Here is a 26658-nt window from a genome sequence, read left to right on the forward strand (position 1 = left end):
CGTCTGCATAAATGAGTCATTTTATTAATCCATTTGCTTAACAAAAATCAGAAATCTGAATAAACAATTTCTAATCAGAGCGAAAAAAACAGTAGGGAGCTCTTAGTCGGCGCCCCCCTCCTGGTTTGACACGGCCACGTGACACTGGCCATACAGCACCTGCCATGCTGTGGAACAGGCACAGTCAGTTGGGCGCATAACATTCGGTATATGCTATTGATGCCAAGGATGGGGGGTGGAATTGACCAGAGGAGAGAGGTTAAATTCACATTAGCCAAGGGCTCACCAATGACAAACCACAAGGCACCACCACCACTGCAAAGGTCCAAATTCCCAAAACTGTGTGTGATCTATTTATGGAATTCACAGGCACAAAGTGTTATGACTTCCAGAAGGTCAGATGGTTTAGACAAACTCATGGGCAGCAAGTCTTATTAATGGGAGGAAGATACGCTGCAATATTTGGGTTGCAGGTCCTCACCTCTCATGATAACAGCAGTGCTCTCCTTCTAGGTTCCAGCCAGCCACGGCCTCTTCTAGGACGTCTTTCTTTGTAAATAGACACTCAACATTCCTTGGCTGCTCAGTCCTTCTTGGACTGTTTTTTTTTGGGGGGGGGGCTAAAAATGGTTTGTTTTTTTAAAGTAATTTTTGTACTTCTGCAAACTTCAAGAGTTCTCCCAAGCAAGTTGGCACCTCCTTCTAGTTGGCCCCATTTTGGATTAATTTCTGTTGGCACTCACCACCTGAGTCTGCTGTGAGGGGGAGGAATGGCTGTGTGGAACTTCCAAGTTCCCCTTAATACCAGTTGCCACAGTGCTTTCATGCCCTGCTGGGAGATTCCCCAGAGCAATCGAGTTGGTCCCTGTGGGAAGCAAGACACTGGACTATATGGGCATTCGGAACTGACCCAGCAGGACTCTTCTTATATTCTTGTGCATGCCTTGAACAAGAGCTGTCATCCAGAGGATGCTGTCCACAGAAGTCATTCAGTTCAACCTTCTGTACAAAAGGAGAACCATTTGCCTGCGTCAGGACCTGTTCATGCCCACCTCATCTGTCGGCATCAGGCCTATGCAGAAGAACGAAGCAACAACCAATCAACGCGTAATCTGGATCAGGATACTGCTGTTATTCCACAACAGGATGGGTGTGACTGGGCAAGTGAATAAATTGGTCACTTGCTGCCTGGCTGTTGCTGGTGTGACACCTTCTTCTGCCCAGCCACCTGCATTCCAACATGACTTCTTGCTGGATAGCTTCCCTGTTAATTCAGGACACTTTGCCTTTAACCTGCCTTTGCCTCGCCACACAGCTTCCTAGCCTCAACAGAATGATGGGGAAACCAGTCATACTACACAAGCTGGCAGAAACGGGACCCTCGCTTGCCAGCTCCCCACGGGGAAAAGTAGTAGCAGATGAAGGCAGAGGCAGCCAGCTTCTTTTTGACTTCTACAATAAACACACCTCACCTGTGCCCTGGGGCACAAGCGCCACTTGGCCAGCGGCATCCTGCCTGCTGCCGTGGCTCTGCATGGGGTGAGCTAAGAGCAAAGGGGCTTATTTTTCACAAGGCCACCAATCCAGGCATCAGATAAAGCAATAAACTTTTAATCGTCTATTCTGGCAGATTTGCTAGTAGTAAAACGCTCAGCAGCACATTACCCATCTCCTAGGCAACCTGGTCCCTCATACCCATTTGTAATTAAAAATTCCCCCATAAGCCCCCTTTCCGCACAAGCGGCATTATCTCTGCTACGAGCTGCGTGTCCTGCAGCAGAGGCTACAGAAGGCAATTGCAAGGCAGCGCCATTTCCCTCCTGCTGGAGAGAAGGCAGATTTCAGCTCCTTGGGGAGACAACACCGAGGATGAGAAGAAGAGGGAAGAAAAAAGTCACCCAGAGCCCAGACTGTAATCTGCAACAGCCACATTTCACATCTGGCTTTGCAACGGTAACTTTTCATAAAGGAGGGTTAGAATAATGCAATCAATTCGCTTTTCATTTTGGGAGGTTTCACATTTTTAAAAAATGAAGGGAGAAAACGAAATGAGAAGAGGAGGAGGAGAAAGGAGAGGAAGCATACGGGAGAGAGATCCTAAATACTTGGCCCAATCTGTAAATCATCAATAATGATTTTATTTGCATGGGTAAAGAATCTGTAATGCAATAGCCAAGTGATCTAGTTTTTGTATGTTTGTTTGTTTGTTTGTTTGTTTGTGTTTGTGTGTGTGTACACACACACACACACACACACACACACACACACACACATCTAAAAGCAGAGTCCAAAACCCAATTTTTTGCTCGTGGAACTGAACCAATTTGCATTCCTCAAGACATTCAGTGCTCACAAGTGGGGAATTGGAGGCAGTTGGAATGACCCAGAAATTCCCATGCATGGTTTAAATCATTGTCTATTCTGTTTTAAAGAGGTGATTAATTTTAATTCACAGGCATGCCTCGGAGATGAGAGAGATCAGAAGAGGACCTGTCATACTGGGAATTCAAAAGCCTGCCTATTCTTATGCCAGTCTATCCTTTATTTATTTATACTCTACTTTTCTGCTTAAAACACACACACACAATCACCAAGTGGCTTATAAAAGGTAAAAACAGGCAACCCAACACAGCAAATGGTCCTAGGAAGAAGAGAAGAGAAGAGAATACAAACATCTGTCTTCAAATATCTGAAGGGCAGAGGATGAAGCAGAAGTGCCCTGTTGCTCCAGAGAACAAGAGCAGCTGAGCGGAAATTTGTAGAGGAAGCGGAGTTAAACATTAGGGTTTTGTTTTTTAAAAAAAGCCCTAATGATAAGAGCTGTTTGACAGTGGAACTGCCTGCCTCAGGAGGTGCTGAGTTCTCCTTTGCAGGAAATACTTAAAGCAGAGGATGGACAAGCTACCTGTCAGGAGTTATATAGTTATATAGTTGCATCCTGTGTAGCAGATCCTGCACTGAGCAGGGGGTTGGATTAGGCGAATCATACTTCTTATGATTCAAAATCCCTGCCATAAATGAACATACAAAAACAAATCCCAAATACAGCAACACCCCCAAAAAACAGCAGAGCAGGTTAGCAGAATGAAATCATACACTAAAAACACACTGGAAAAACTAATGGCCTATGCCAATCATAAAGACAATACCCCTCTGCATCATTTGTGGTGCCTCCTTCTTAGCACCCACAAAATCACCAGCCCCACAGAAAATGGGCTCTCCCAGAGGGCACAAGGCCAAGTTTTGGCTCTGGACCAGCCTGCTGCTACTCTCTCCTCCATCCACCCCTGCAGGGAAATGCCATCTGCTGAGTAATGCAAAATGCAGCAGCCTTTCATTGGGGGGAAAAGTCCACTTTGCTAATCTTTCTAACCAGCTCACCACTGGAAAGGAAACATTCCGTGCACTCACAATTTGCTAAATATTTAATCCAGCTCCAGCGCAGCTCTTCAAGATGCATCTTGGTGCATCCATTTGCACTGGCCTTGAAAAAAAAAATAATGGAGTCCAATATGAGGTGTGGCAGACCTGGGCTCCTTGGAAAAGCATAGTTTCCCAGAGGGACCATAGCTGGAGCAGCTGCCTTGCATGCAAAAGGCCCCAGATTTTATTTATTTAATATTACAATTATATCCCAACTTTTCCGCCAGAAGCTCAAGGGGGCATGCACTGTTTCCCCCCTTCCCCGTTCTATCCAAAAACAGCCCTGTGAGGTAGGTTATCCTGAGAGTGTGCGACTTACCCAAGGGCACTCAGTGAGCTTCATGGCTGAGCCGGGATTTGAACCCGGGTCTCCCTAGTCCTAGTCCAATACTCTAACCACTACACCCCACTGGTTCAATCCTAGCATCTCCAATTACGTAGGAAGTAAGGTCAGACTATTTGCACATCTCAGTTGGGGCGGGGAATAACGTGTGGTCCTGCGCCCCACATGGATGATGAGAGTTATGCTCCTGCAACATCTGGATGGCCACAGGTTCCCCAGCCCTGATCAAAGCCAGTGCAGTCTGTTCTGACTGATAGCAGCTCTCCGGGGGCTCAGGTAGAGAGAGGCCTTTGGTGTCACCTGCTCCATGGCCCTTTCTTCTTCTTCTTTTTAAAAATGGGAGATGGCATGAATTAAAGTCGGGAAGAGTGTGCTCCGCCACTCATCTAGTCACATGTTGCTTCCTCTCTTCCTGAAGCCCCTGTAGCAACAAAACTGCTCACTCTCAAAAATCTCCCAGTTAGGAGACGTGGCATTTCTGTGCAGCTGCAGAGCCCGTTTTATCTGCTGACAGCGCCCCACTGCCAAGGCTCAGAGTTCGGCTCTTGGATCTAAGCAAGTGCTTCTTTTCTTTTCCCCTTTTTAAGGGGAGGGGGAGAATGGTGGCGGAGTTTGGGGGGGCGGCTTTAAAAATAAACAAACAAACAGACAGACAGACAATACCCGCTATGCTCCAAGAGTTTGCAAGCTCCTGCCAGCTGGGAAGCTACAGCCTATGAAATATGCATCCCAGTGAACAAAGCAAGATGAAATATCCAGAGCTGAGCAAGAAAGAAGAAAGGGGGGATTAACCCTTTCCTGCCCCTCAATGCTGATAAAATTAGAGAGCCCCTCCAGATGTCCTTTTTATTGTGATTTTGCATTCACAATGATTTGCGCTCACGATTGTACTGGGGCCAGGGCAGTTATATGTCATGCCGTTTACAAAAGTTCCACAGCAGTCATGCCACTTCATTTCCAGTTGGGGAATGACTAGTGATTACCTGCTGAAATCCTGTACTTTTTCATACCACAAATGTTCTGAGTTATGTTTTATTACGTGTTTATATGTGTTGGAAGCCGCCCAGATGGGAAGGGATAAATTATTATTATTATTATTATTATTATTATTATTATTATTATTATTACTATTACTACTACTACTACTACTACTACGTTCCGAGGCACCGCACGTGCCAGTGAAATCACTTATATTTGAAACATCACTGAAGAGGCCTGAAAACACACCGTTCTGCCCCAGCTCCATTCCGTCCCTTTATGTGACTTTTTGGATCACTTCTGGGTTTGGTGTGATGTCCGTGTGTGTAGTCACACACATACGGAACGTGTATAAATGGGGGGTGGGGTTTGACTGTACTGCCTCTGTGATAGGAGGCGGAGCACAGCCCTATCATGGGCTTATCCTCCATGAAAGTGTGTCAAATCCTCTTTTAAAGCCATCCAAGTTGGTGGCAATCACTGCCTCCTGCAGGAGTGAGTTCCATAGTTCGACTATATATTGCGGGAAGTACTTTCTTTTGTTTGCCCTGAATCTTCCAACATTTTGCTTTGCTGGGTGTCTATGAATTTTACTGAGAGAGGGAGAAAAAGTTTTCTCTGTCCACTTTCTCCATGCCATGCATAATTTCCTCCTACTCACCTTTTCTCTAAACTAAGAAGTCCCAAATGTCCCTCATAGGGGAGCTGCTCCATTCCCTTGAGCATTTTGGTTGCCCTTTTCTACTTTCAATTGCAGTACACAGAGCCAACATTTTCATATCTCCCATGACTCCACGAGCTCTTTCCCTGGCTAGTCACCACCAGTTCAGGCATCATTAATATATAGAATAAAACCATTTTAAATAACCATGCTTTATATAATATATGTGTGTTAGGAAAAACCAGGTTCCAGGCTAATAGTTATCACCCACTGCTTCTGTATTATAATCAAAAGAGTATTGGGCACCTTAAAAGCTGACAAATTTAGACTTCCGGAGGCGGCGCGACCGGTAATGGCTGCCTTCTCCGAGTAAGGAGAAGGGAGCTCCGCTGTAAACGGGTCGTCCGCTACGGCGAAGCGGAGACCCATTCAGGAAAACCACAGGTGGCAGAAGCCTGTGGTCTCGGGACCCGGCGGGCGCCAGAAGCAGCCCCCAAAACGTTGAAGGGACCCCGTAAGGGGCTCCGGATCGCGGAGGGGGTAGCGGCGCTGTGGGTCGTTGCGCAAACAGCGAAGTGAAGCCGCATTGCTGTTGCCGGTCAGCGCTGTCCTTTCTTCCTGCAACTTTTCTGAACTTTGGAAACTACAACCCGTGAGTAAATTTGGACATTGAAAACTTTCTGAAACTTTTGTCAACTTTCTGAAACTTTTTGAGAACTTTATGAAATTTTTAAAACTTTTTTAAAAAGTTGAAATCTGGCTGAAAACGGAGTGAGGATAAGCAGGAAGCCCATCTCCCGCTATACTGAACTTTAAGCAAAGAGCAGGAGGAGTGGAGACAAAAAGTTATGCGTTAACTAAATGCTGGCACCCTGTTAAAGCAGTTTTCTGAGTGAAAGACTTTGAGCTATTGACTTTTGCTGGTCATATTCGGGGTGCACTGATATCCTTCTTCTGTGGCACCAGTGGATTATAAAATAAATAAGAATCTCTGGTGCTGGAGCTGCCTGGATGAGCACCAGTTTGCAACTTTGGATACATTGAATTCAGGTTTTGAAACATTCTGAGTTGGAACTGGATACTTTGAAACTGTTGCAGTCAAGGCACTGTAAGAAACACTGTTTTGCTTTAAGTTTTACTCTGCTAAAAATAATACATTGTGGAGGCGATAGACATGGATTTAAAGTTATAAGTTTAACTTGGATTTGATCTTTTCCCTGAAGACGTATTAAGCTCCCTCTAGAGGATTTTGGACTTACAGCAGTGACTTTGTTTTACTTTCCCTTTCCCGGCCTCTGTTTGACTATTGCATCTGGGACTCTGCTTTCTCATGGGAACAACTTGGATTGACCTTGGATTACAGATAACTTTGGAATGAGTGGCGCAAGGAGAAGAGGAAGGACTAAACAAACAACTCTAACTTTATCTGCAGCCTCACAGCGTAGATCTTCTGTGCCGGCCTTGCCTTCCACTTTGCCTCCAGACATAGAGGCGGCCTCCCTAACACAGGCAGGGGAGGGTGAGACAGAGGAGCTGCACCTGGGAGATATGGCTTCAGGGACAAGTAGCTCTGTCTTGGAGAAAATTTTGGAGAAACTGGAGGCTCTGGACAAGAAGGCTGATTTGCATACAGCTAAAATTGAACAGAACACAGAAAGCTTGAATAAGCTGACTGGACAAGTTGCACAGAATGCCCAGTCTATTGGAGAATTAAAGGAGGCTGTAGGTGAAAATCGTAAACTGGCTGAAGATACTAGTCAAAGATTGGAAGAACTTGAGAAAGAAGTAAGACCACTCAGCAAACAAGTTGGAGAACATCAGATTTACTTTTTGATGACAGAACTGCGAAACAGGGAGACCAACTTGAGGATACGGTCAATACCAGAGGTGGAAGAAGATAATTTTATTGAATTTCTAACTAAGGAATTTGCCAAGTTTTGGAAGTTAGAGGAAAAAGACTTTAAAATTGTATCTGCTTTCAGGCTTGGCAGAGTCAGAAGGACAGAGAAGCCCAGAGATTGTTTGATAACACTGAGATCAAAGGAGGAAAGGGACAAGATTTTGGGCCTGCACTACGAAAAGTCACTAGACATTTTGGGCAAGAGAATTGAAATCTATAAGGACATTCCTAAGCAGTTGCTGGACCTTAGATCTAACTACACGGAATTGGCAAGACTGTTGAGAAGCAACGCAATTATCTTCAGGTGGGAGTTTCCACAAGGATTATCCTTTACCTACAGAGGGAGAAAGATCAAAATCAAAACAGTGGAAGGTAGAGACAAGTTTTTGGGAGCACACGGAGAAGACCTCCACAAAGGACTTGGATTGCCAGCGCCAGAACTTCCAGGGGAGCCCGCCCCCTCGGATCCTCAAGGACCGGAGAACAAGGTACCACCCCAGAAAGAATAACCAGACCTATCCAGGATGTCTCTGCAGCTTTTGAGTTGGAACATAAATGGCTGTAACAGTCCCGAAAAAAGGTCTAAAATTTTTCATATTTTAAAAAAGGAACAATTGGACATTATATGCTTACAAGAAACACATGTGATTAGGCTCCATAGAAAGGTGTTAATAAATAAAAGGCTTGGTCAAGAATTTATATCATCGGATACAGTTAAAAAGAGAGGTGTAGTGATCTATGCAAAAGAGAGCCTTTCACCAAAATTTCTCTTTAAAGATGAAAGTGGAAGAATCCTCGCAATAGAAGTACAGTATCAAGGAGAAAAAATTTTGATATTAGGAATTTATGCTCCAAATGAAGGAAAATCGGATTTTTATAAGAAGTTGCACGAGATCATGCTGGATTATCTGGATTACAACAACGTCATCATGATGGGGGACATGAACGGGGTCGTATCAACAAATATGGATAAGTCACAGAACCAGAACATTACTAAAGAGGGAAGACTACCTAAGACCTTTTTTGAAATGACTGACAATATGGACTGGGTTGACATCTGGAGAGTTAGAAACCCCCTGGGAAGAGAAGGAACATTCTTTTCTGAAGCTCAATTGACTTGGACACGAATCGACCAAATATGGATAACTAGAAGTCTGGCACCTAAGGTGAGGAAGGTGGAAATCTGCCCCAAAACATGCTCCGACCATAACGCCTTGAGAATGGATATGACATTGATCCCAATCGGCTCCTTTAGATGGAAGATGAATGATGGCCTGTTTAGAGATCAAAGAATTGTAAAGAAGGCCCAAAAAACCTTAAAGGACTATTTTGAGATTAATTTGAACACTACGGTGGAAAAAAGAACTATCTGGGATGCAAGTAAAGCTGTGATGAGAGGGTTCTTGATTCAACAGAATTCCTTAAAGAAAAGACTGCAAAATGAAAAGAAAGATAAAATTCTGGAAAGTATCAAAGAGTTGGAGAAGAAGTTAAGATCTAACCCGAAGTCCCAACCGATTCTGAGAGAAATCAAACTTTATCAGGCGCAATATTCCAAGCTGATAAATCAGGAAATAGAATGGAAGATTAAAACAATGAAACAAAAAACTTTTGAATCGGCAAATAAATGTGGGAAACTGCTAGCTTGGCAGTTGAAAAGGAGACAAAGATTAAATACAGTAACAAACTTAGAGGTTGAAGGAAGGAACATTCAGAACCCGGGAGAGATTAGAAAGTGCTTCCAGAGGTATTTTAAAAAGTTATATACTCAAGGGCCACAAGATGAAATAGAGATTACACAACTTTTGGAGAGAAATGGATTAGCAAAGCTGTCAGAAGAAAATAGAACAATTTTAAATGGCAAAATAACACGACAAGAGATTGAACAGGCCATCCTGAGTCTGAAACAGGGCAAATCACCAGGGCCAGATGGACTGACCTCTAACTACTATAAGACATTGAAGGATTATTTGATACAACCTTTGTTGGAGGTCAGTAATGAAATAATGGAGGGGAAGAAGGCGCCTGAATCGTGGAAAGAAGCATTTATCACATTGATTCCAAAGTCAGAAACTGAAAAGACACAACTCAAGAATTACCGTCCCATCTCCCTTTTAAATGTGGATTACAAAATATTTGCAGATGTTTTGGCACGAAGATTTAAGAAAGTTTTAAGTGAGATAATCCATAAAGACCAGGCAGGCTTTCTCCCGGGCAGACATATGTTTACTAACACAAGGAACATCATAGACATATTGGAACTTTTACAAACAAACATAAACACTAAAGCAGTTTTAATTTTTATAGACGCGGAGAAAGCCTTTGACAACATTTCTTGGAAATTTATGAAGGGGAATTTAAAAGAAATGGGAGTGGGACGGGGGTTTGAGAACGGGATTGAGGCAATATATTCAGAACAAAAGGCTAAACTGATAGTTAACAATGTGGTTACAGAAGAGTTTAAAATTGAAAAAGGTACACGACAAGGCTGCCCGATTTCCCCATTACTGTTTATTTCGGTTCTGGAAGTGCTCCTGAATATGATTAGGGGGGACCGGTTGGTGGAAGGGATTCAGGTCGGAGCGAAACAATATAAACTTAAAGCTTTTGCAGATGACCTAGTTCTGACATTACAGGAGCCGGAGTCTAGTTTGAAAAGAGTACTACAACTGATTCAAAACTTTGGTCGAGTGGCAGGATTTAAGTTAAATAAGCAAAAAACTAAAGTTTTGGGGAAAAACATGACAGATATTGAGTTGGAACAGCTTCAGAAAGAGACAGAACTAAATGTGGTTAAAAAAGTTAAATACCTAGGGGTAAACATAACAGCAAAAAATCTGAGTTTATTTAAAGATAATTATGAAAAATGTTGGTCAGAGATTAAGAGAGACTTGGATAGTTGGTCAAGACTAAAACTTTCTTTGTTAGGCCGAATAGCTGCCATCAAGATGAATGTATTGCCAAAAATGTTATTTTTGTTTCAGACACTGCAGATTGTAGACAAGACAGAGTGCTTCCGGAAGTGGCAGAAAGATATTTCTAAATTTGTCTGGCAGGGCAAAAAGCCCAGAATCAAATTTAAAATACTAACAGATGCGAAAGAAAGAGGGGGCTTTGCCCTGCCAGATTTAAAGTTGTATTATGAAGCTGCAGCTTTCTGCTGGTTAAAAGATTGGTTACTTCTTGAAGATACGGATGTCTTGGATTTGGAAGGTTTTAATAATGCGTTTGGATGGCATGCATATTTATGGTATGATAAAGCTAAGATAAATAAGGCCTTCAAGAACCATATTGTCAGAAAATCAGTTTTTAATGTCTGGACAAAATATAAAGACTTACTGGAGAATAAAACTCCGAGGTGGCTGTCACCCCTGGAGGCTAAGGCTCGGAAAAGAGCCAATATGGAGGCCAACTGGCCAAAATATTGGGAGATAATAGAAAAGGATGGTGACAACTGGAAATTGCAGAGTTTAGAAAAGATGAGAGACAAAGTGCGAGACTGGTTACACTATGCTCAGATTAAAGAAGTGTTTAAAAATGACAAAAAGCTAGGATTCCAAGTGGAAAAGTCAAAGTTAGAAACTGAACTGTTAGAACCTAAGACTAAGGTACTTTCAAGAATGTATAACTTGCTGCTGAAATGGAACACACATGACGAAATGGTAAAATCAACAATGATAAAATGGGCGCAGGATATTGGGTATAATATTATGTTTGAAGATTGGGAAAGGTTGTGGACCTCTGGGCTGAACTTCACTGCATGTAATGCGTTGAAGGAAAATGTGATGAAAATGATGTATAGATGGTACATGACCCCTGTTAAACTGGCTAAAATATACCATTCGTCTGATAGCAAATGTTGGAAATGTAAGGAAAATGAAGGAACATTTTTTCACCTCTGGTGGACCTGCCCTAGAGTGAAGGCCTTTTGGGAGAAGATATATAATGAATTAAAAAAGGTGTTTAAATACACCTTTACTAAGAAATCAGAGGCCTTTCTCCTGGGTATTGTCGGCCAGAGTGTGTTAAAAGAGGACAGAACATTCTTTTTGTACGCAACAACAGCAGCAAGAATATTAATTGCCAAGAATTGGAAAACTCAGGAGCTACCCACTGTGGAAGAATGGCAGATGCAACTGATGGACTATATGCAATTAGCCGAGATGACCGGCAGAATTCGAGACCAGGGAGAAGAAAGGATGGAAGAAGATTGGAGGAAATTTAAGATTTATTTACAAAAATATTGTAATTTGGCTGAGTGCTGAATTGGATGCCAGTGCAGACAATTGTCTACCATTAAATTAGATTTAAGGCTGAATTATATGTCAAACCAAATTAAGATTATTAATTAAGATGAGTTAAATGATAATTTGTTTGAAATTAATTTAATAATGATGTAAGTGTATGCGGGAGGTGTGGGGGAGTCCCATGTAACAATTGAGAGATGTTAAATGGACAATGATAAGTGCTTATCTAATATATGCTTTATTTGAAAACTTTAATAAATATATTATAAAAAAAAAAAAAAAAAATAAAAGCTGACAAATTTATTACCGCATAAGGTTTTGTGGACTCGAGACCACTTTGTCAGAGACATAAAATGACATCTTAGTTGGCAGGTATACAAAGGAGAAAACGGTAGGGCAGGAGCTGAATGGCAATGAGATGCAAAAATTACAGCCAGTGATAATTAAAGCTTAAATATCTGTTAAACTGGCACACTTGTAACCTTTTACAACAGCAGTGATAATTGCTGAAATGATTATATTAACACCTTCAGTGAGGCAGGGAACCATTCTCAAGAGTTAAAGATAGTCATCTTAAAGGTGCCACAAAGCTCTGAGTGTTTTTGCTACAAGACACTAATGCAGCTACCGCTCTGGAAATTTGTGCATTATAGTTTTCTTACTTGTATTATAAAGGCACTAAATCGCAATAATATATAATATCACATAAAATATACTTTAAAAAGGAACTATTAGCAACAGCGCAGTGGGGCTTGATGCTGATCCTTGCCCTCCTTCAAGCGTATATCAAGGGCAAAAGTATGGGATGGAGGTTAATAATCACTGAAGCCAAAGAACCGCTGAAGCCAAAGCGGAAACTGTGGATGGTGCCGAGGTTCAGAGTGAGGTTTCTCTAATGAAGCAAAGTGGGAGAAAGGAGAGAGAGGCAGCGCCAGCAAACTTCCCGCTAAGTAGCTTATTGATCTTTGGGCTGCGCCAGAAACTAGCTTTGCAAATGACATCAGCTCTTTTGGCACACTATCGCACGGCTCTCGGACTTCCAAGTGCGACTTTCTGACATGACTGCAAGAATCTTGTCCATGGAATTTAATCCTGTGGGTTAAACTTTCTATCTCTATCTCTCTTTTGAGAGGCAGGTTTAATTATGGCTCTCATAAACTGGAGGCAGGAATTACAGAAGCAAACGCTCAAGTAAGTTAGACCACGTCCAAACATTGGAGTTCTAAAGAAAAAACCTCAGGTGGAGGAAGGAAGTATTCTAAGCAACAACTGGTCATTCATAACATTTTTGAAGGACCACCTTCTTCCACATGAGCCCATCCACTATTTAAAATCACCATCTGGGATGCTGCTCCAGGTGTTCCTTCATTCCTCAGGCAGCAACTAGGGACTGGACCGTTTCTCTGCAGGTGTCCCAATTATGAGAAAGAGCCATGGGAAGTGGCAGAGCACCGCTTTTCTGGCATCTCCAGGTAGGGTTGGGGAAGACTCCCTGTTTGAAACACTGTAATGCCACTGCTGGTCAGAGTTGATGGTGCTGAACTAGATGGACCCTTCAGAGTCTGACCAGGTCTAAGGCAGCTTCTTCTGATCCAATTTTGAAATTTCCTTTGCAGATATATTTGCCAGGTGCCTGCTTTTCTGTAACGCACCAAACCCCAAACCTGTTATTTTCTTGTGCTTTGGGCAAGCAGTAGTATAGCAATAAGAGTTCTCTTGCTATTATAAAGTTGATGCATTAGTGATAATGCCCTCTTGTGGATGTGGCTGCCAGGGGCAGAATGAAAGGGGAGAGAGTACGAATTCCACAACCAGGAACTCCAACTTTTTCAAAGAGAAACATTTTCATCACTTTGCATAACTTATTTTGGTTCCAGCCTTTAAAAAGAAAATGCAAAAAAATAAAATTGATAGGTTTAGGGAGGGGAGCAGCAGCGAAGCGAGGAATGGGCAGCCTGTTAATGTCAGCTAGAATGAGCACTGCTTCTGTCTGGAAATCACCCACAGCACAACCTCCAGCTCAAGTGGACCTGGAGAAATGCATGATTGACCAAACTGCCTTCTTGCAAAAGAGATAAAAGATTAAAATCATTGGCTAAATTTGTAGAAATTTGTTCTGCCATGTATGGCTTTCTTTACTAGAAAAATGTTTATATTTATATTTATATTAGATAGATAGATAGATAGATAGATAGATAGATAGATAGCTAGCTATAGATAGATAGATAGATGAGCATGCCAAGCCAAAGACTAAATAAGTGATTTATGCAACCATTTCTTTCATGGCCAAGCTCCTCTGAGTTTACTTTCCCGGTAGATTCTAGAGTGCTCAGCTAGTCTTCTGAATGTGCTGGCATTTGTCCAGGTTGGGTTGAACCAAGAAACCACATTTTGGAGGTTCACCACTTGAATCAGTACAGTGGTGCCTCGCAAGACGAAATTAATCCGTTCCGCGAGTCTCTTCTTCTTGCGGTTTTTTCCTCTTGCAAAGCACGCTATTAGCGGCTTAGTGGCTATTAGCGGCTTAGTGGCTATTAACGGCTTAGCGGCTTTAAGAAAAAGGAAACAAACTTGCAAGAACTCGCAAGACGTTTCGTCTTGCGAAGCAAGCCCATAGGGAAAATTGTCTAGCGAAGCGACACAAAAACCGAAAAACCCTTTCGTCTTGCGCGTTTTTCGTTTTGCGAGGCATTCGTCTTGCGGGGCACCACTGTATTATAGTAGGAACAGAGGAAGCCGCCTTCTAGCAGAGTATTGTCAGCTCTGACTGGCTGTGGCTCTCTAGGGTTTCAGGCGGATAAACCTTTCCCATCACCTCCTGCTTGACCCACTTTTTAACTGGAGATACCAGGAACTGAAGTGGAGGCTTTCTGCATGCAAAGCTGGTGCCCTGGCTTTCAGCTATGGCCCCTTTCCAGTATTCACAACATGCATTCAGGGGGCCTAGGCCTACTCAGAAACATAAGTTGAGTTTGCCTCTCCACCTAACAAAAAGAAGAAAACACCAGCTGCCCCCAAAGTAGCCTCAGTGATACTTCACTCCTCTTGGCAAGGGGACCAAAGCGGACAGGAGAAAATAACTCTTTCCTAACCTCTTTGCCCTTCCTGTCCTCTGCACAAGTTTGTTAATACCTTTGTGCCATTCTCATCGCCTTCAGCATGGATGGTGTAGGCAGGGCCTTCCTTTTGCGAGCTTTCTGAGGCTATGCGCACTTGCACTCCGGGCAGTGGAAGCCCCACCGACCCTAGGGGGAAAAGAAAGAGGAAGTTGAAAGCCGGTGGGTGGAGCAACTGGACAGACACCAAGCCCAGTACCAACCGCTAACAGCAATGGGTCAAAATGTGAGCTATTTAGATCAGGACATTTGCAGAACATTTCCAGTGGAAATCCATTTTCAGAGTTCTCTCAACTGTGGCTTTCCATAAAAGCTCACACACACACACACACACACAAAAATCCTAAGTGTTTACTATTAAAGAAAAATTGAACAGCTTTTGCCCAGTTTGGTTTTTTAATTTGAATCAGATGGCACAGCGTAGCTATCTTGGCACAGAATTTGGGAAGTAGTACAGCAGCACAGGCCTGGGTCCAGGGCACAGGTCCAGTTACAAAGGGGCAGGCAAGCTGAAGAGGGCCCCAAACTGTGCAGAGAAACCCTGCTGGAGCTGGGAAAGTCAAGAGGGTAAAGGCACAGCAGCAGGAGAAAGGCCACACACTTCTCATTTCACCCGGAAGTCATGCAATGCAGAGAAGAGGCAGGATAGCCCTGGTGCTGGAGGAGAGGAGTATGCCAGCTTGCATCAACACCATGAGGGAGGATGCAATGGGGACACAAAAGCCCTGACGTGACAGGGGAGAGCACCAAGCAAGAGGCAGAGGCAGCTAAGGACCAAGTATACTGCATACTAGCAGGGACCCAGCAGAATTATTATGCCAACATTTATCAGTTGCCTTATGCAAAAGAAAAAGTCTCGAAGCAACTTGATAAGATAAAATGCAACACACAAAAGCAATTTAAAAATCTGAAAATTTTTAAATAATCAACACACACCCAAAAATCAAATTCCCATCCAGTAACGTAATAATAAGGTCAGGTCCTACCCACCTCACTAAAAAATGACCACCAGCATAGCAGGCAAAGGCCCGAGTATACCAAAAGGTTTTAGCTTGGTGTCAAAAGACTGGCAGGGATGGTGTCAGGTGTGTCTTCCTAGGGAAAGGAGAGGGGGGGAGGAGAGGGGACACACTACTGAAAAGTTCTGTTCTGGTGGCCATCCTTTGTACCTCCCTTGAGAGAGGCAGTCCTTGAGGTACTGTATTCTGAGCTGCATAGGGCTTTAAATAGGGCTGCCATATTTTTTAAACCCCCCAAAATTGTTGAGTGATTTTCCTATTAACTTGCCTAAGATCCAGGACAAAGTGCCGCCTTTCAGAAATCCCCCCCCAGAAGTCCATTCCACCTTTGAAATCCTGGTAATGTCAGGGAAGGTCCAGACATATGGAAGCCCTACTTTAAAGGCCCAAACCAGCACTCTGTATTGAGCACGGAAACTAACTGGTAGAATGTGAGCTCCAACATCCCTATTGGGGTGTCACCAGTTGCATCCAGAAGACTGGAGGGGAGAGTGCTGGCCTAACAGCAGCTTTTTCTGTGGCTGCCTCTGAAGAGAACGACCATTTCAAACTTGCCCTTTGACTAACCTATTGACAATTGGCTTTGAAGCTGCTGCATCAATCAGAAATGAAAGAACTCCAGCCACCCGCACCCAGGACCTGAAGACACTGCAGTGTTTTGACAGAGATTCCTCCAACACCAATTTACAAAAGATGGAAACAATGGATGGTGCATCTTCCTGAGTGAGCTGTACATGTGTGCCTGATTCACAACCACTGCATGCGCTCTGAAGACATGACAGCAATTTAATTATTGCAAAGATAAGGAGGTCTCTGTACTCAGACTATGCAACAATCCCCCCTCCCGTGCAGAGGAAAACCAACCGCAAGTCTCCCATACTCCCATTCAGCCCCTATATTTCCAAAATAAACTCAATGTATAGATATATTTTAAAAGGAAAAAGCTACCCGCTGAGAGCTGACTTATCGCACTCTTTCCAGAAAGGGTCTATTTTTTTCCCTCCCCTCCCAACCCAAAATGACAAACCTTTGAAAGCAGAGGTCTATAAAAGGCTGGGAAACACTGACAACGTTAATTATAGCGATACCAGCACGACAGTGCAATTAAAGTCTTCATGCAAAGACAATGACTCGCGCTCCTCGGGGCCGAGTGACATATAAAAATTAAGTCTGTATGGGTAACAGAGGGTCCAATTCGGCTCCCCGGTGATGCCAGGCAAAGATGGCCAGGGGGTGGGAGTGGAAGAAGAGAAAGGAAGATTCAATCCTATGCAGATGGAGAGATGTTTTGGTTGTTGTTTTTTTAAGCAGCCTTGGCCTCTTCTGATTCTTGCCCGGAATCTCACCATATAAACCAGGGGAGAGGGGTCTGCGCCTGTCCCCTTTTAGTTTGTGAGCTCCTGGACTTTTGGCAAGCTGCCTGCCAAGCTAAGCATCAGCCCCGGCAACCCAAGACAGGCAGCCGTCAGAGAAGGGAGCAACCCTATTAGCCCCCCACCAGTTCTCCCCCCACCCCTGTTTAAGTTAGTTGTCAGTTCTTCCCTGATAAATTTAATTGGCCCTGCGGTCTGTGTCCTTTGGTATCAGGGGACCTGGATGCTGTTATGTGTGGTGGTGTCCTCGGAGAATTGAAACAGGCCAACGATAAGGCTCTCAGCACTCTCCCTGTCAACAATCTATGGAGTCCCCGCTGTAGGAGCTATTAGCCGCCTCTGATCTAAACCTCCAATTAAAGTGGTGATTAGGCCCAGTGAGGCATTCGCTGGCCATGAATTATTCATCTCCCTTCACAGTAACAACACCGGGGGGATAAGAGAGAGAGAGAGGAGGAGAGAGAGAAAGAGTGTGTGCACACTGCAGAAAACAGAAGCATTTTAAGCAGGGTTTTAACCATGTACGAGCAAAGCGCTTATCTCCAAATCTTTCATCTCCTCTTCTTTCGGACGGAACCTCTCCTATACTTTTAGATCTCAGCACCTTGAGAACAGAAGTGTCAGGGCTCTACAGATGACAGGACATGGTCCCTGGAGCTAGGGGTGGAGGGTGGAAAGGAGACAACTGGGAGGCAGTGGAGAGGGAGGCTGGGGCGTAAATGCCTCTGCAAATTGCAAAGGCGGCAGGAGGAGAGGGGAACCCCCCCTCCTATTTTGCCAGCACTCTAAAATAAACTCGGGATGAAAAATATATTGCACACATATGTTACATGTGAAAAACTGGGCAGGGGTATGAGTCCTGGCAGCAGAAGACACAGGCAGATCTGCCTGCACACAACAGCTTCCCCTGTCATTCCAACAGAGAAAGCAGATCTGTGGGGAACATTCCTTTGCATGTGCAGAGCTGTATACCTGCCTTTGGAATGAATGAGACACCCTGTACACATCTGGGCACCCAGTTGCCAGCCAGGTTCCTGAGAGAGGTTATCCAAGGGCACAGGCCACAGGTTTCTTTGAGCGCCTCCTCTATCTGCTCACACTCCTTCCAAACAGAGACTCGCTAGAGTTGTTCTTTTAGTATGGAGTTCAGAAGTCCAGCCTTGCGTGGATTTGCCCCCATGGTGAGGCTCCCTGGGAACTGACTTGGCAATACGTTTTCTCATGCTGCCTGACGACTCCATACCCCGCAGTGCCAGCTGTCCAGTCCTGAAGCTTTTGGTTGTTCTAATTATTCTCTTTTGTCTGTGTTGTGTCAACCTCAGCATCTCGCTCCTTTTTCATCTTTGTCTCTAGGGAGATTCTTGGCATGCATCCTACTACCGAACACAGCGCTGGAAGAGCGTCATGGCGCTGGAGCACTTTGATCGTGCCACTGCTGCTTAACACCTTAAGCCTGAAAAGCTGCAATCACAGAGCCCAGGATGCTGCCTTTCACCACCTCCGCTGGGCAGTTCTAAAGAAACCCTGTTCTTTGGGTCTGCTACGACACGGTGGCTGAAAGAGTCTCTGGGGAGCAATATCCGCACACATAAGCTGAAGATGTCTTTGAGGATGAGAATTTTGCTGGCCTGGGCTGCAGCATTTGAGGTTTTTCAGCTCACAGAAGAGGAGGAAAACTTATAGAAGCATATAAAAAATATACATGGCATGGAGAAAGCAGATAGAGAAAAGTTTTTGACTTTCTCTCATAGCACTAGAACTTGTGGACATCCAATGAAGCTGAATTTTCTGGGAAAACCTAAGAGCTCAGCACATAGTTAAACTACGGAATGCACTCTCAAATGAGGCAGTGATGGCTACCAAATGTGTTGAATCCTCTTTTAAAGCCATCTGACAAATTCATGAAAGCTGCCAATGGCTACTAGCCCTGACGGCTATGCTCTGCCTCCATGGTGGAGGCAGTATGCTTCTGAATACCACTGGGGAGGGGAGTGCTGTTGAGCTTGGGTCCCACTTGTGGGTCATTAGCCAGATCAGCAGGGCTCTTCTTATGTTCTTATGTCTAAAGGGGCAACAGAGTTCTGCTCCAGGTGGAAATAAGCGATACAACAGGCCAGGCCAGCCTTCCCCAACCTGGTGGTCCACTAGTGCTTTCGACAGCTCCCATCAGAACCAGCCAGATCAGCTGTGATGGCAGGGGTTGATGGAGTTTTACTCCAAGACAGCTGGTGGGACACCAGGTTGTAGGAAAGAGGCTGGGCTATCCTATAAGTTTGTGGCCTCCGCACCATCTAAACTGGGCCTCCAGAAGTAAATAGAATAGATGATAGATCGATAGATAGATGATAGATAGACAGACAGACTCTGATGCAATGGGGAGAGAGCTGAATGAGCACCTGGGAGGTCATACCTCAGAATCACAGTGTGGCCTTGGAGAAGTTGCTTAGTCTCAGTCTCTTGCCTGTTCATCTACTGGAAGGATGGGAAACCTATGGTCCTCTAATGTTGTTGGACTCCAACTCCTGTTGGCTCCAGATAGCACAGCTCATATGTCAGGGATTATGTGAGCTGGAATCCAACAACATCAGGTGAGCCACAGGCTTTTCCAGTCCTGATATACACATTTAAACAGCAGTAGCAGCCTTATTTGTGGATTTAAAGGGACGAAGGTTTAACTGCCAAAACAGACCCTTAGTACAGTCCTGATCTGAAAGCACCTCCCCCTTCTTCTCCAAACGTACAGCACCTAAAGCACTTTAATCATTGTAGGACAGCTTGCAGCCCTCGCTAGATTCTTACCTGGGATACGAGCGCCATGGAGTGGGTTTGAAAGCACCATCCCAACCTCCGTCATCCCATATCTCTCCAACAGCGTGTGCCCAGTGATGCTCTTCCACCTTTCTAGGATAGGGACTGGGAGGGCTGCAGACCCTGACACCATCAGTCTGCAAGGAGGGATGCCAGCGAGAGTTAAGTTGCTTAACAACTGCAGAGCAGGATTATTGCCACAGCCATTCAATATCTATTTAGAACCAAGTGCAGGGGCCTGCCGGATTCTGCTTTCAGCAGCACTACCTAGAAAAGGGAAACTCAGCATCATGCTACCACTCCCTTACACCTTAGGATGGATTCATACAGAATGGACATGTCTGGGTGGGTAACTGAGTAGGATATTAACTGGGGGTGGTCAGGGAAAAACAATTTAAGATGACTTTGGTAGAGATAATGAATGGGGGTAATTGAAAAGGAATTGAATTGATTTGGAGCAGGATCTGTTGGGAAATTAAGTTGGGGTAAATGAATGGAAGAGAAACTGATCTGGAGTGATCTGTGGTGGGCTGCAGGTTAATTGAAGAATTGATCTGCGGTGATCTGGATGGGAAATCAGTTGGCTTGCATTCTGTGATATTAACGTTTTAAATGTGAATCTCGGCCTACAGTTTAGAATATCCATGTTTGTCTCTTGGGCCCTTCCCCCAAAACTTCTGCGTAACTAAGTAATGGACCTGGTTTCCTGCAAATGCAATACAGGTTGCAAGAAGTGCTGGTCCCCCGTGAGCACAGGAACAGCCTCTGGACAAAATGTAACCAAGAAAAAACACCTACATGAGACAGCCACCAGGAAAGCAAAACGTACTGGACAGGCTACTCTCTAGGGCCAGTCTTGCCCCGGAGCAAGACGTTCCCTGGCAATCGCCCCACAAGCAGAGAAGAAAACAGGGCGGCATTTGCTGCTGCAAAGTGGTGACAGCACGATGAGGGTTGGGCACCTGCCAGAACAGAAAAAGGGCTTTGCATCTACATCTTGGAACCCAAACCGAGAGCAGAGACATGACAGATGGTTTTTAACAAGATAGTAGGAGGTTAGCCTGGAGAATAAGCTGGATCCCTGGCTCTTGTCTCTCGGAGGGCAAGCTGTACAGAATCATAGGCTCAGCGTCACCAGATTGGAAGGCGACCATCCGCCCCAGAAGCAGAATATCCTGTCCCTGAAGTATCCCCTGCCAGGTGCCTGGTTCAGCCTTCTGAAAGCCTCCTTCCGAAAGAAGGAAATCGTCTGTGGTGCGCAGTTTAATTCACTGCACAACTGCAAACCTCCTTGGAGAGCTTCTGAGTGGGGGCCAAAAGAAGCGCTCATTGGAATCTAGGAAATCAGATTCTGCAATCTGCACCGCAGCTCCATGGGTCCCTGGACTACCCTTTCCCACAGCTCTCAGAAAGGGCCTGGCAGGGGCCATGGAAGCATTTTAATTAGTTCATTTTTTAAAGGAAAATCTACCTAATACACCCTTTCCTAAACAGTATGTGAGAACTGAAACATTTGCATTTTTCCATATTTTGCAATGCAGTTCTCTAGCCATGTAATGTGTACAAAAGTGTATATACTGGGGTAAAGTGTCCATAAAAACCCCATATATTAGTGAAAATAGCATTATTTTGGGAAAACAGCATTGCAAAAACGTGCACTGCATAGAAATGTGTACATTATGAGAAATGTGTACATTTAGTACATTCTTACTAAAACGCTGATGAATGTTCATGATGATGCATTTTTTTAAAAAATCACAAACCGAAAAAGAGATGTGGAGAACTGAATTTAAGATTGGAAAAAATGAGAAGAAAGGAGTCTGCTAATTGGCACGCCTCCCTCCCATAATTTCACCCTCTTTTCCAACTTGAAATCAAGATGATCTGCCTGCTGTTGGAACTGATCCCTTGCCCATGATGTGGACATCACCCACCCTCCAGTAAAGGTAGCGTGCCTTTGCTAAATTGAAGGAACAGCCTACATGACCCATCAGAGTCAGATCTGGGATTTGAGCATGCGTTGATGCGGATTGTCCTCTGTGCATTCAGAGGGGCTAGAGGTGACCTTAAGCACATGCAGAGAGCCTTCCTTTCAACTGCAACAAACCAGTACCAGCCTCTCAATACAGAATAAATTAGCCCATTTCTGTGATCGGGTGGGTACCTAGGAAAGGATAAAAAGTTACCATTATGCAACTAAATTCAAGTCAGGGGAAGAGGGAGAGGAAACGTGGCTGTGACTTTGGCTCAGGTAGGACCACCTACCTGATATTTTCCCGGCAGACAGCATGAATGAAATCTTGGACGTGAGGCTGTCGGAAATGCTTGTCATAATGCTCCATCAGCTTGGCATAAATGGTGGGCACTGCCATGAAGACATTCACCCGGGGAGCTTGGGGTTTCAGAAATGCCTCCCAGACCTGGAACAAGGACACAGAAAAGCCACTTGTAAAGGCAACTCAACAAAGGTAAACAATGCTTCCTGCAAGGGTCTCTCTGTCTCCTTTATCCCGGTTGAATGTGTGGGAATCCTGCCCCAGGTCATTTGGAGCTTTCAAGGTTAAAACTGGCATATAGTTGTGTGTGTGTTTGTTTGTTATTATTGTTTCTGTTATGGGGATTTTCACTTTTTAATGGTTGGATGAGAATCTAATAATTTTTTTTTTAATGGCATTTTGAATTGGGTCTGGAAATGCACCGGAAGCCAGGGCACATGCGAAGCACTGGCACCATGGGGTATCAGCCTGTTAGGAAAGCTTTTTCCATCCCCCTGCAGCTGAGAAGAAGACTCAAAAGGACCAGGCAGAAGCAGAGCGACTTGCACTGAGAGCAGAACCTGATCAGCCATATCTAAGCTCTTTCGGGATCAAACTCAGAGAATGACAAATAGCCACTTCACATCCAAAAAGAGTTAGAGAAACATCTTGCTAACCCACAGTGCCCCACAACAGGCACAAAGTGGGTCAGACTCCCACATCTGGCTAAGCGGACTCCGGGGTCTTTGGGCTTGACTGAGCAGCCAGCCTCGAGAGCATCGGGAGACCAAGTCGTGAAATGAATATTTAACCTTGGCTAGTGTGCCCCCAGTGCTGTTGCTCGTCTCCCTCAGTGCTGCCAAGCAAGAGGGAGAAACCCCATAAATAAATAACGAGACGGCCCTTGCCTGTTCTGTTATGGTAACCTTCCTCCTCCTCCCCTTCTTCCCGGCTCCTGCCCCATTGCTGACAAATGTATTCTCTAACAATTCATGACACCATGGTGCTCCCCCCCCAGCTCAGCATGCTCAGGCACAAAGAGGTGCATGCAACAGGGAAGGAAAGCATGATATGACTGAAGGTGATCAAGCCACTCTCTTTCCTAAACCAAGCTCCCTTCTTCTGACACCAGCTCTGTCCATCAGCTCTTTGAGCCACAGAAATGCCTTCTAGTACATCCAAGAAAAATGACTCCCACATCTAGAGGGTGCTCTGAACAAAAGAAGAATCTTCTGGGTCAGGTCAACGGCCCATCTAGTCCATCACCCTGTTCTCACAGTGGCCAACCATATGCTTATGGTAAGTCTGAAAGCAGGACCCGAGGGCTACAGCTCTCTTCCCACTTGTGGCTCCCAGCAATTGGCATTCAGAGGCATCTGTGGAGGGAGACCTTCCTTACGATCCCTTACGAGGAAGTGGCCATGAAGAAACTAGCTGCGGGTCCATGAGGCTCGCCACCCCTTCTGAGAACCACAGGGGTTCTGGAAGTCGACCCGTTCCGGAAGTCCGTTTGACTTCCAAAAGGTCAAAAACCAAAGCATGGCTTCTGATTGGCTGCAAGAAGCTATATTGGAATCCCACTGTTGGCCCTAATTTTCCGATGTGGGCAACCCTAGAATATATGTACATAGCACCTTTGGTTGGTTGAACAATACAAGGATCAAAATATATGAAATATATGAAATCCCAGGTGACTCTGGAAACAATTACATCACTTAGAAAAATGGAATATATTGATTAATAAAAACAAATTTGATCCATTTTCATATGCTAAACTTACTTTGTGGGGAAACCCCATACTAAGAATTGCAAAAAAGATTGTGATATGAAAAAATTGGATGGAAGAAGAGAAGAAGAAGAGTTTGGATTTGATATCCCGCCTTTCACTCCCTTTAAGGAGTCTCAAAGCGGCTAACATTCTCCTTTCCCTTCCTCCCCACAACAAACACTCTGTGAGGTGAGTGGGGCTGAGAGACTTCAAAGAAGTGTGACTGGCCCAAGGTCACCCAGCAGCTGCGGAGACGCAAACCCGGTTCCCCAGATAACGAGACTACCGCTCTTAACCACTACACCATACTGGCTCACAGTTGTATCGACATTGGACCAACTGATAGATGGGGAAGATGAATTTTATGCTTTTGCTACTTTAAGACAAAAATTTCATCTATCAGATGCAGCCCAATGGCAATATCTTCAATTACAACATCTACAAGTGTGTTTGGGCTGCCAGCTCTTTCAGCTTCCGAGATACCTGAGATATTGGAGCAATTGGACATCTCAATTCAAAAATAAAAAGCCAGCAAATTACTTTCTATAGATATCTATTAACAATACACAAGTTCAATATGCAGACTGCAAGAGATGACTGGAATAAAGGGTTGGAACTTTCATTATTACCCAGACAGTGGGAAAATGTATTAGCTTCAATACCTAAGGTGTCATTAGATTTAAAATTAAGACTAATACAACAGAAAGTAATATTCAGAGTTTATTGGACTCCTTTACAGTTGTATAAAAAAGGGTTAGCTAAGAAAGCTCAGTGTTGGAGATGTGGCTTAGGCAATGCCTCTCTGAAACACATACTTGTACAGTGTTCTTTACTTAACAAGTTTTGGGAGAAAGTGCTGGACTGTGTAACTATGACTGTGCAGAAAAAGTTAAACCTTTCATCAGAGAATATTTTATTGAACTATATCCCTGCAGTATGGAAATTATCAACAGGAAAACGGAAATAGATTTCCCGTGCCCTAATGGTGGCCAAGAGATTGAAATTGAGGAATTGGAAAAATAAAGATATGATACCCTTCAATCAATGGATTGACGATATGACATCACTGGCAATTTATGAACGGACTGATTACAGGCGCAGACTCTGTATAGATAAATACTATAACATTTGGAATGAGTTTATACTAAATGTAGTAGGCTATTAACATTTACATAAGCACTAGGACAATAACACTATACCAATTTATACATGAATTTATAGGAATATCGTATATTGCTTTTTGTGTGTGCATATTTTCACTTTTATACATATCATTTTTGTTGTTTTCCTTCTTCTAACGTTCCCTTCTTTTTTCTGCATCACTTTATTGCTTTTAACTGAAATCACCTTAATAAAATATATTTTTTAAAAAGGATTTGATCCCTGATACAAACACACAAAGGTGCACAATAGCACAAGTTAATACAGAAATTCCTGAGAAATATATCATGGTTTCCATTCAATCTCTTCTCTCATGCTCTCTCATCTAAACAGCCCCCCCCCCAGCTTTCCCTTTGGAGTGTTTCTAATTCTCAAATCAGATTTCCAATTAAATAAAAACAAAAACCAAAGATGGAACCCCAACCTCCCTGCCCTAAACAGATAACTGTATCTATATGCAATCCACAAGGGCCTCTTTGGTGAACCAAATGCAAATTGGCGTATCAATTCATGTTGTTACCCAGAAAAGGGAAAAGGGGCCTTTTCACAAGTAACAATCTTCTAATGCATGTTAAATCATCCCTTTACTTTTCTTTTGATCTCCAAGGCAGCTTTGTGTTTCCGTCTTGACTGACAGGGTGCTGGTTACATCGCCTGCAAAGAAATAAATAAAATGCTGCCAGGCTTCTCTCCACACCCCAGCCCACCCCCAGCTTCTCTAAAGCTTTCAGTCTAATCCAGATAGCTGAGCATCTTCGTGTCCAACTGAATAGTGCTACTTGGTGGTGTTCTGCTTTGTGGGATAAAAAACTTGTGCAGAGACTTTCTTTTTGAACTTGGTTCCCTTGAGCAAGGATGGGGGGAGAAATCTGATTCAGTTCGCATCTAAAATTTCACATTTTATCCTTTGAAATTTGCACTTTTCCAAATTCTGCAATGGAGCTCTCCACGCAAGTAACACGTATAAAAGTGCACACGCCAGAGTAAAGTTTGTGAAAATACTGGTGAAAATAACACACACAGATTCAGTAGGGAAAACTGCTTTGCAAAAATGTATATATTGGGAAAAAGTGCACCTAACGTGTTCAGACGGAAAAAAAACCTTGCCCAAAACTGAATTTTCATGACCAATGTAGAAACGTGAAGAACTAAACTTAAAATTGAGAAACAAGTAACTAAAAGTGACATATTTGCCCATCCCTACCCTTGAGTCACCTAATGCTGTCTTTATCACACTGCTACACAAACACTTTATTGCCATTCTCTGCTAATGGATTTTGGTGGGGAGAGATGCCTCAAGAATCCAGTCTTGAAGTTGGATTCGGCATTTGGCCCTTCTAACCCACCCCAATGTATAGTTAACTTATGGAACTCACTGCAACATGGTGTTAGAAGAGAAGTTAACACCAAATGGTTTTTAAAGGGTTCAGATAAGGGGTGGGGAAACCTGTTGCCCTCTAGGCATTGTTGGACTTTCATATACCCACCCAAGACAACACAGCAAATGGCCAGAGAGCATTGTAGTTGGAGTCCAACATCTGGAGGGTCGCAGGTTCCTAACCTCTGGTTTTGGTGAATACATGGAGAGCAAAGTTCACTTTAATTC

At 43.9% G+C, this 26658-nt stretch overlaps 1 protein-coding gene across 6 annotated transcripts in view; it reads right to left on the reverse strand.

The window, feature by feature from the left end:
- The window catches only part of ACSF3 (acyl-CoA synthetase family member 3), a 69565-nt gene that overhangs the window by 30563 nt on the left and 12344 nt on the right, over positions 1 to 26658 (reverse strand). For all 6 annotated transcript variants that reach the window (XR_014551283.1, XM_083626294.1, XM_083626290.1 and 3 more), the window contains 3 exons: positions 22134 to 22288; positions 19860 to 20005; positions 14685 to 14797 (listed from right to left, as the gene is read on the reverse strand). Coding sequence is in view for 5 of the 6 variants with exons in the window: in XM_083626294.1 (XP_083482420.1) it covers positions 14685 to 14797; positions 19860 to 20005; positions 22134 to 22288 (414 nt within the window). In the remaining variant the exon portion in view is untranslated. The remainder of the gene's footprint in view (positions 1 to 14684; positions 14798 to 19859; positions 20006 to 22133; positions 22289 to 26658) is intronic.

Source organism: Podarcis filfolensis (assembly GCF_964270895.1).
Source record: "Podarcis filfolensis genome assembly, chromosome: 8".
Taxonomy (NCBI): Eukaryota; Metazoa; Chordata; class Lepidosauria; order Squamata; family Lacertidae; genus Podarcis; species Podarcis filfolensis.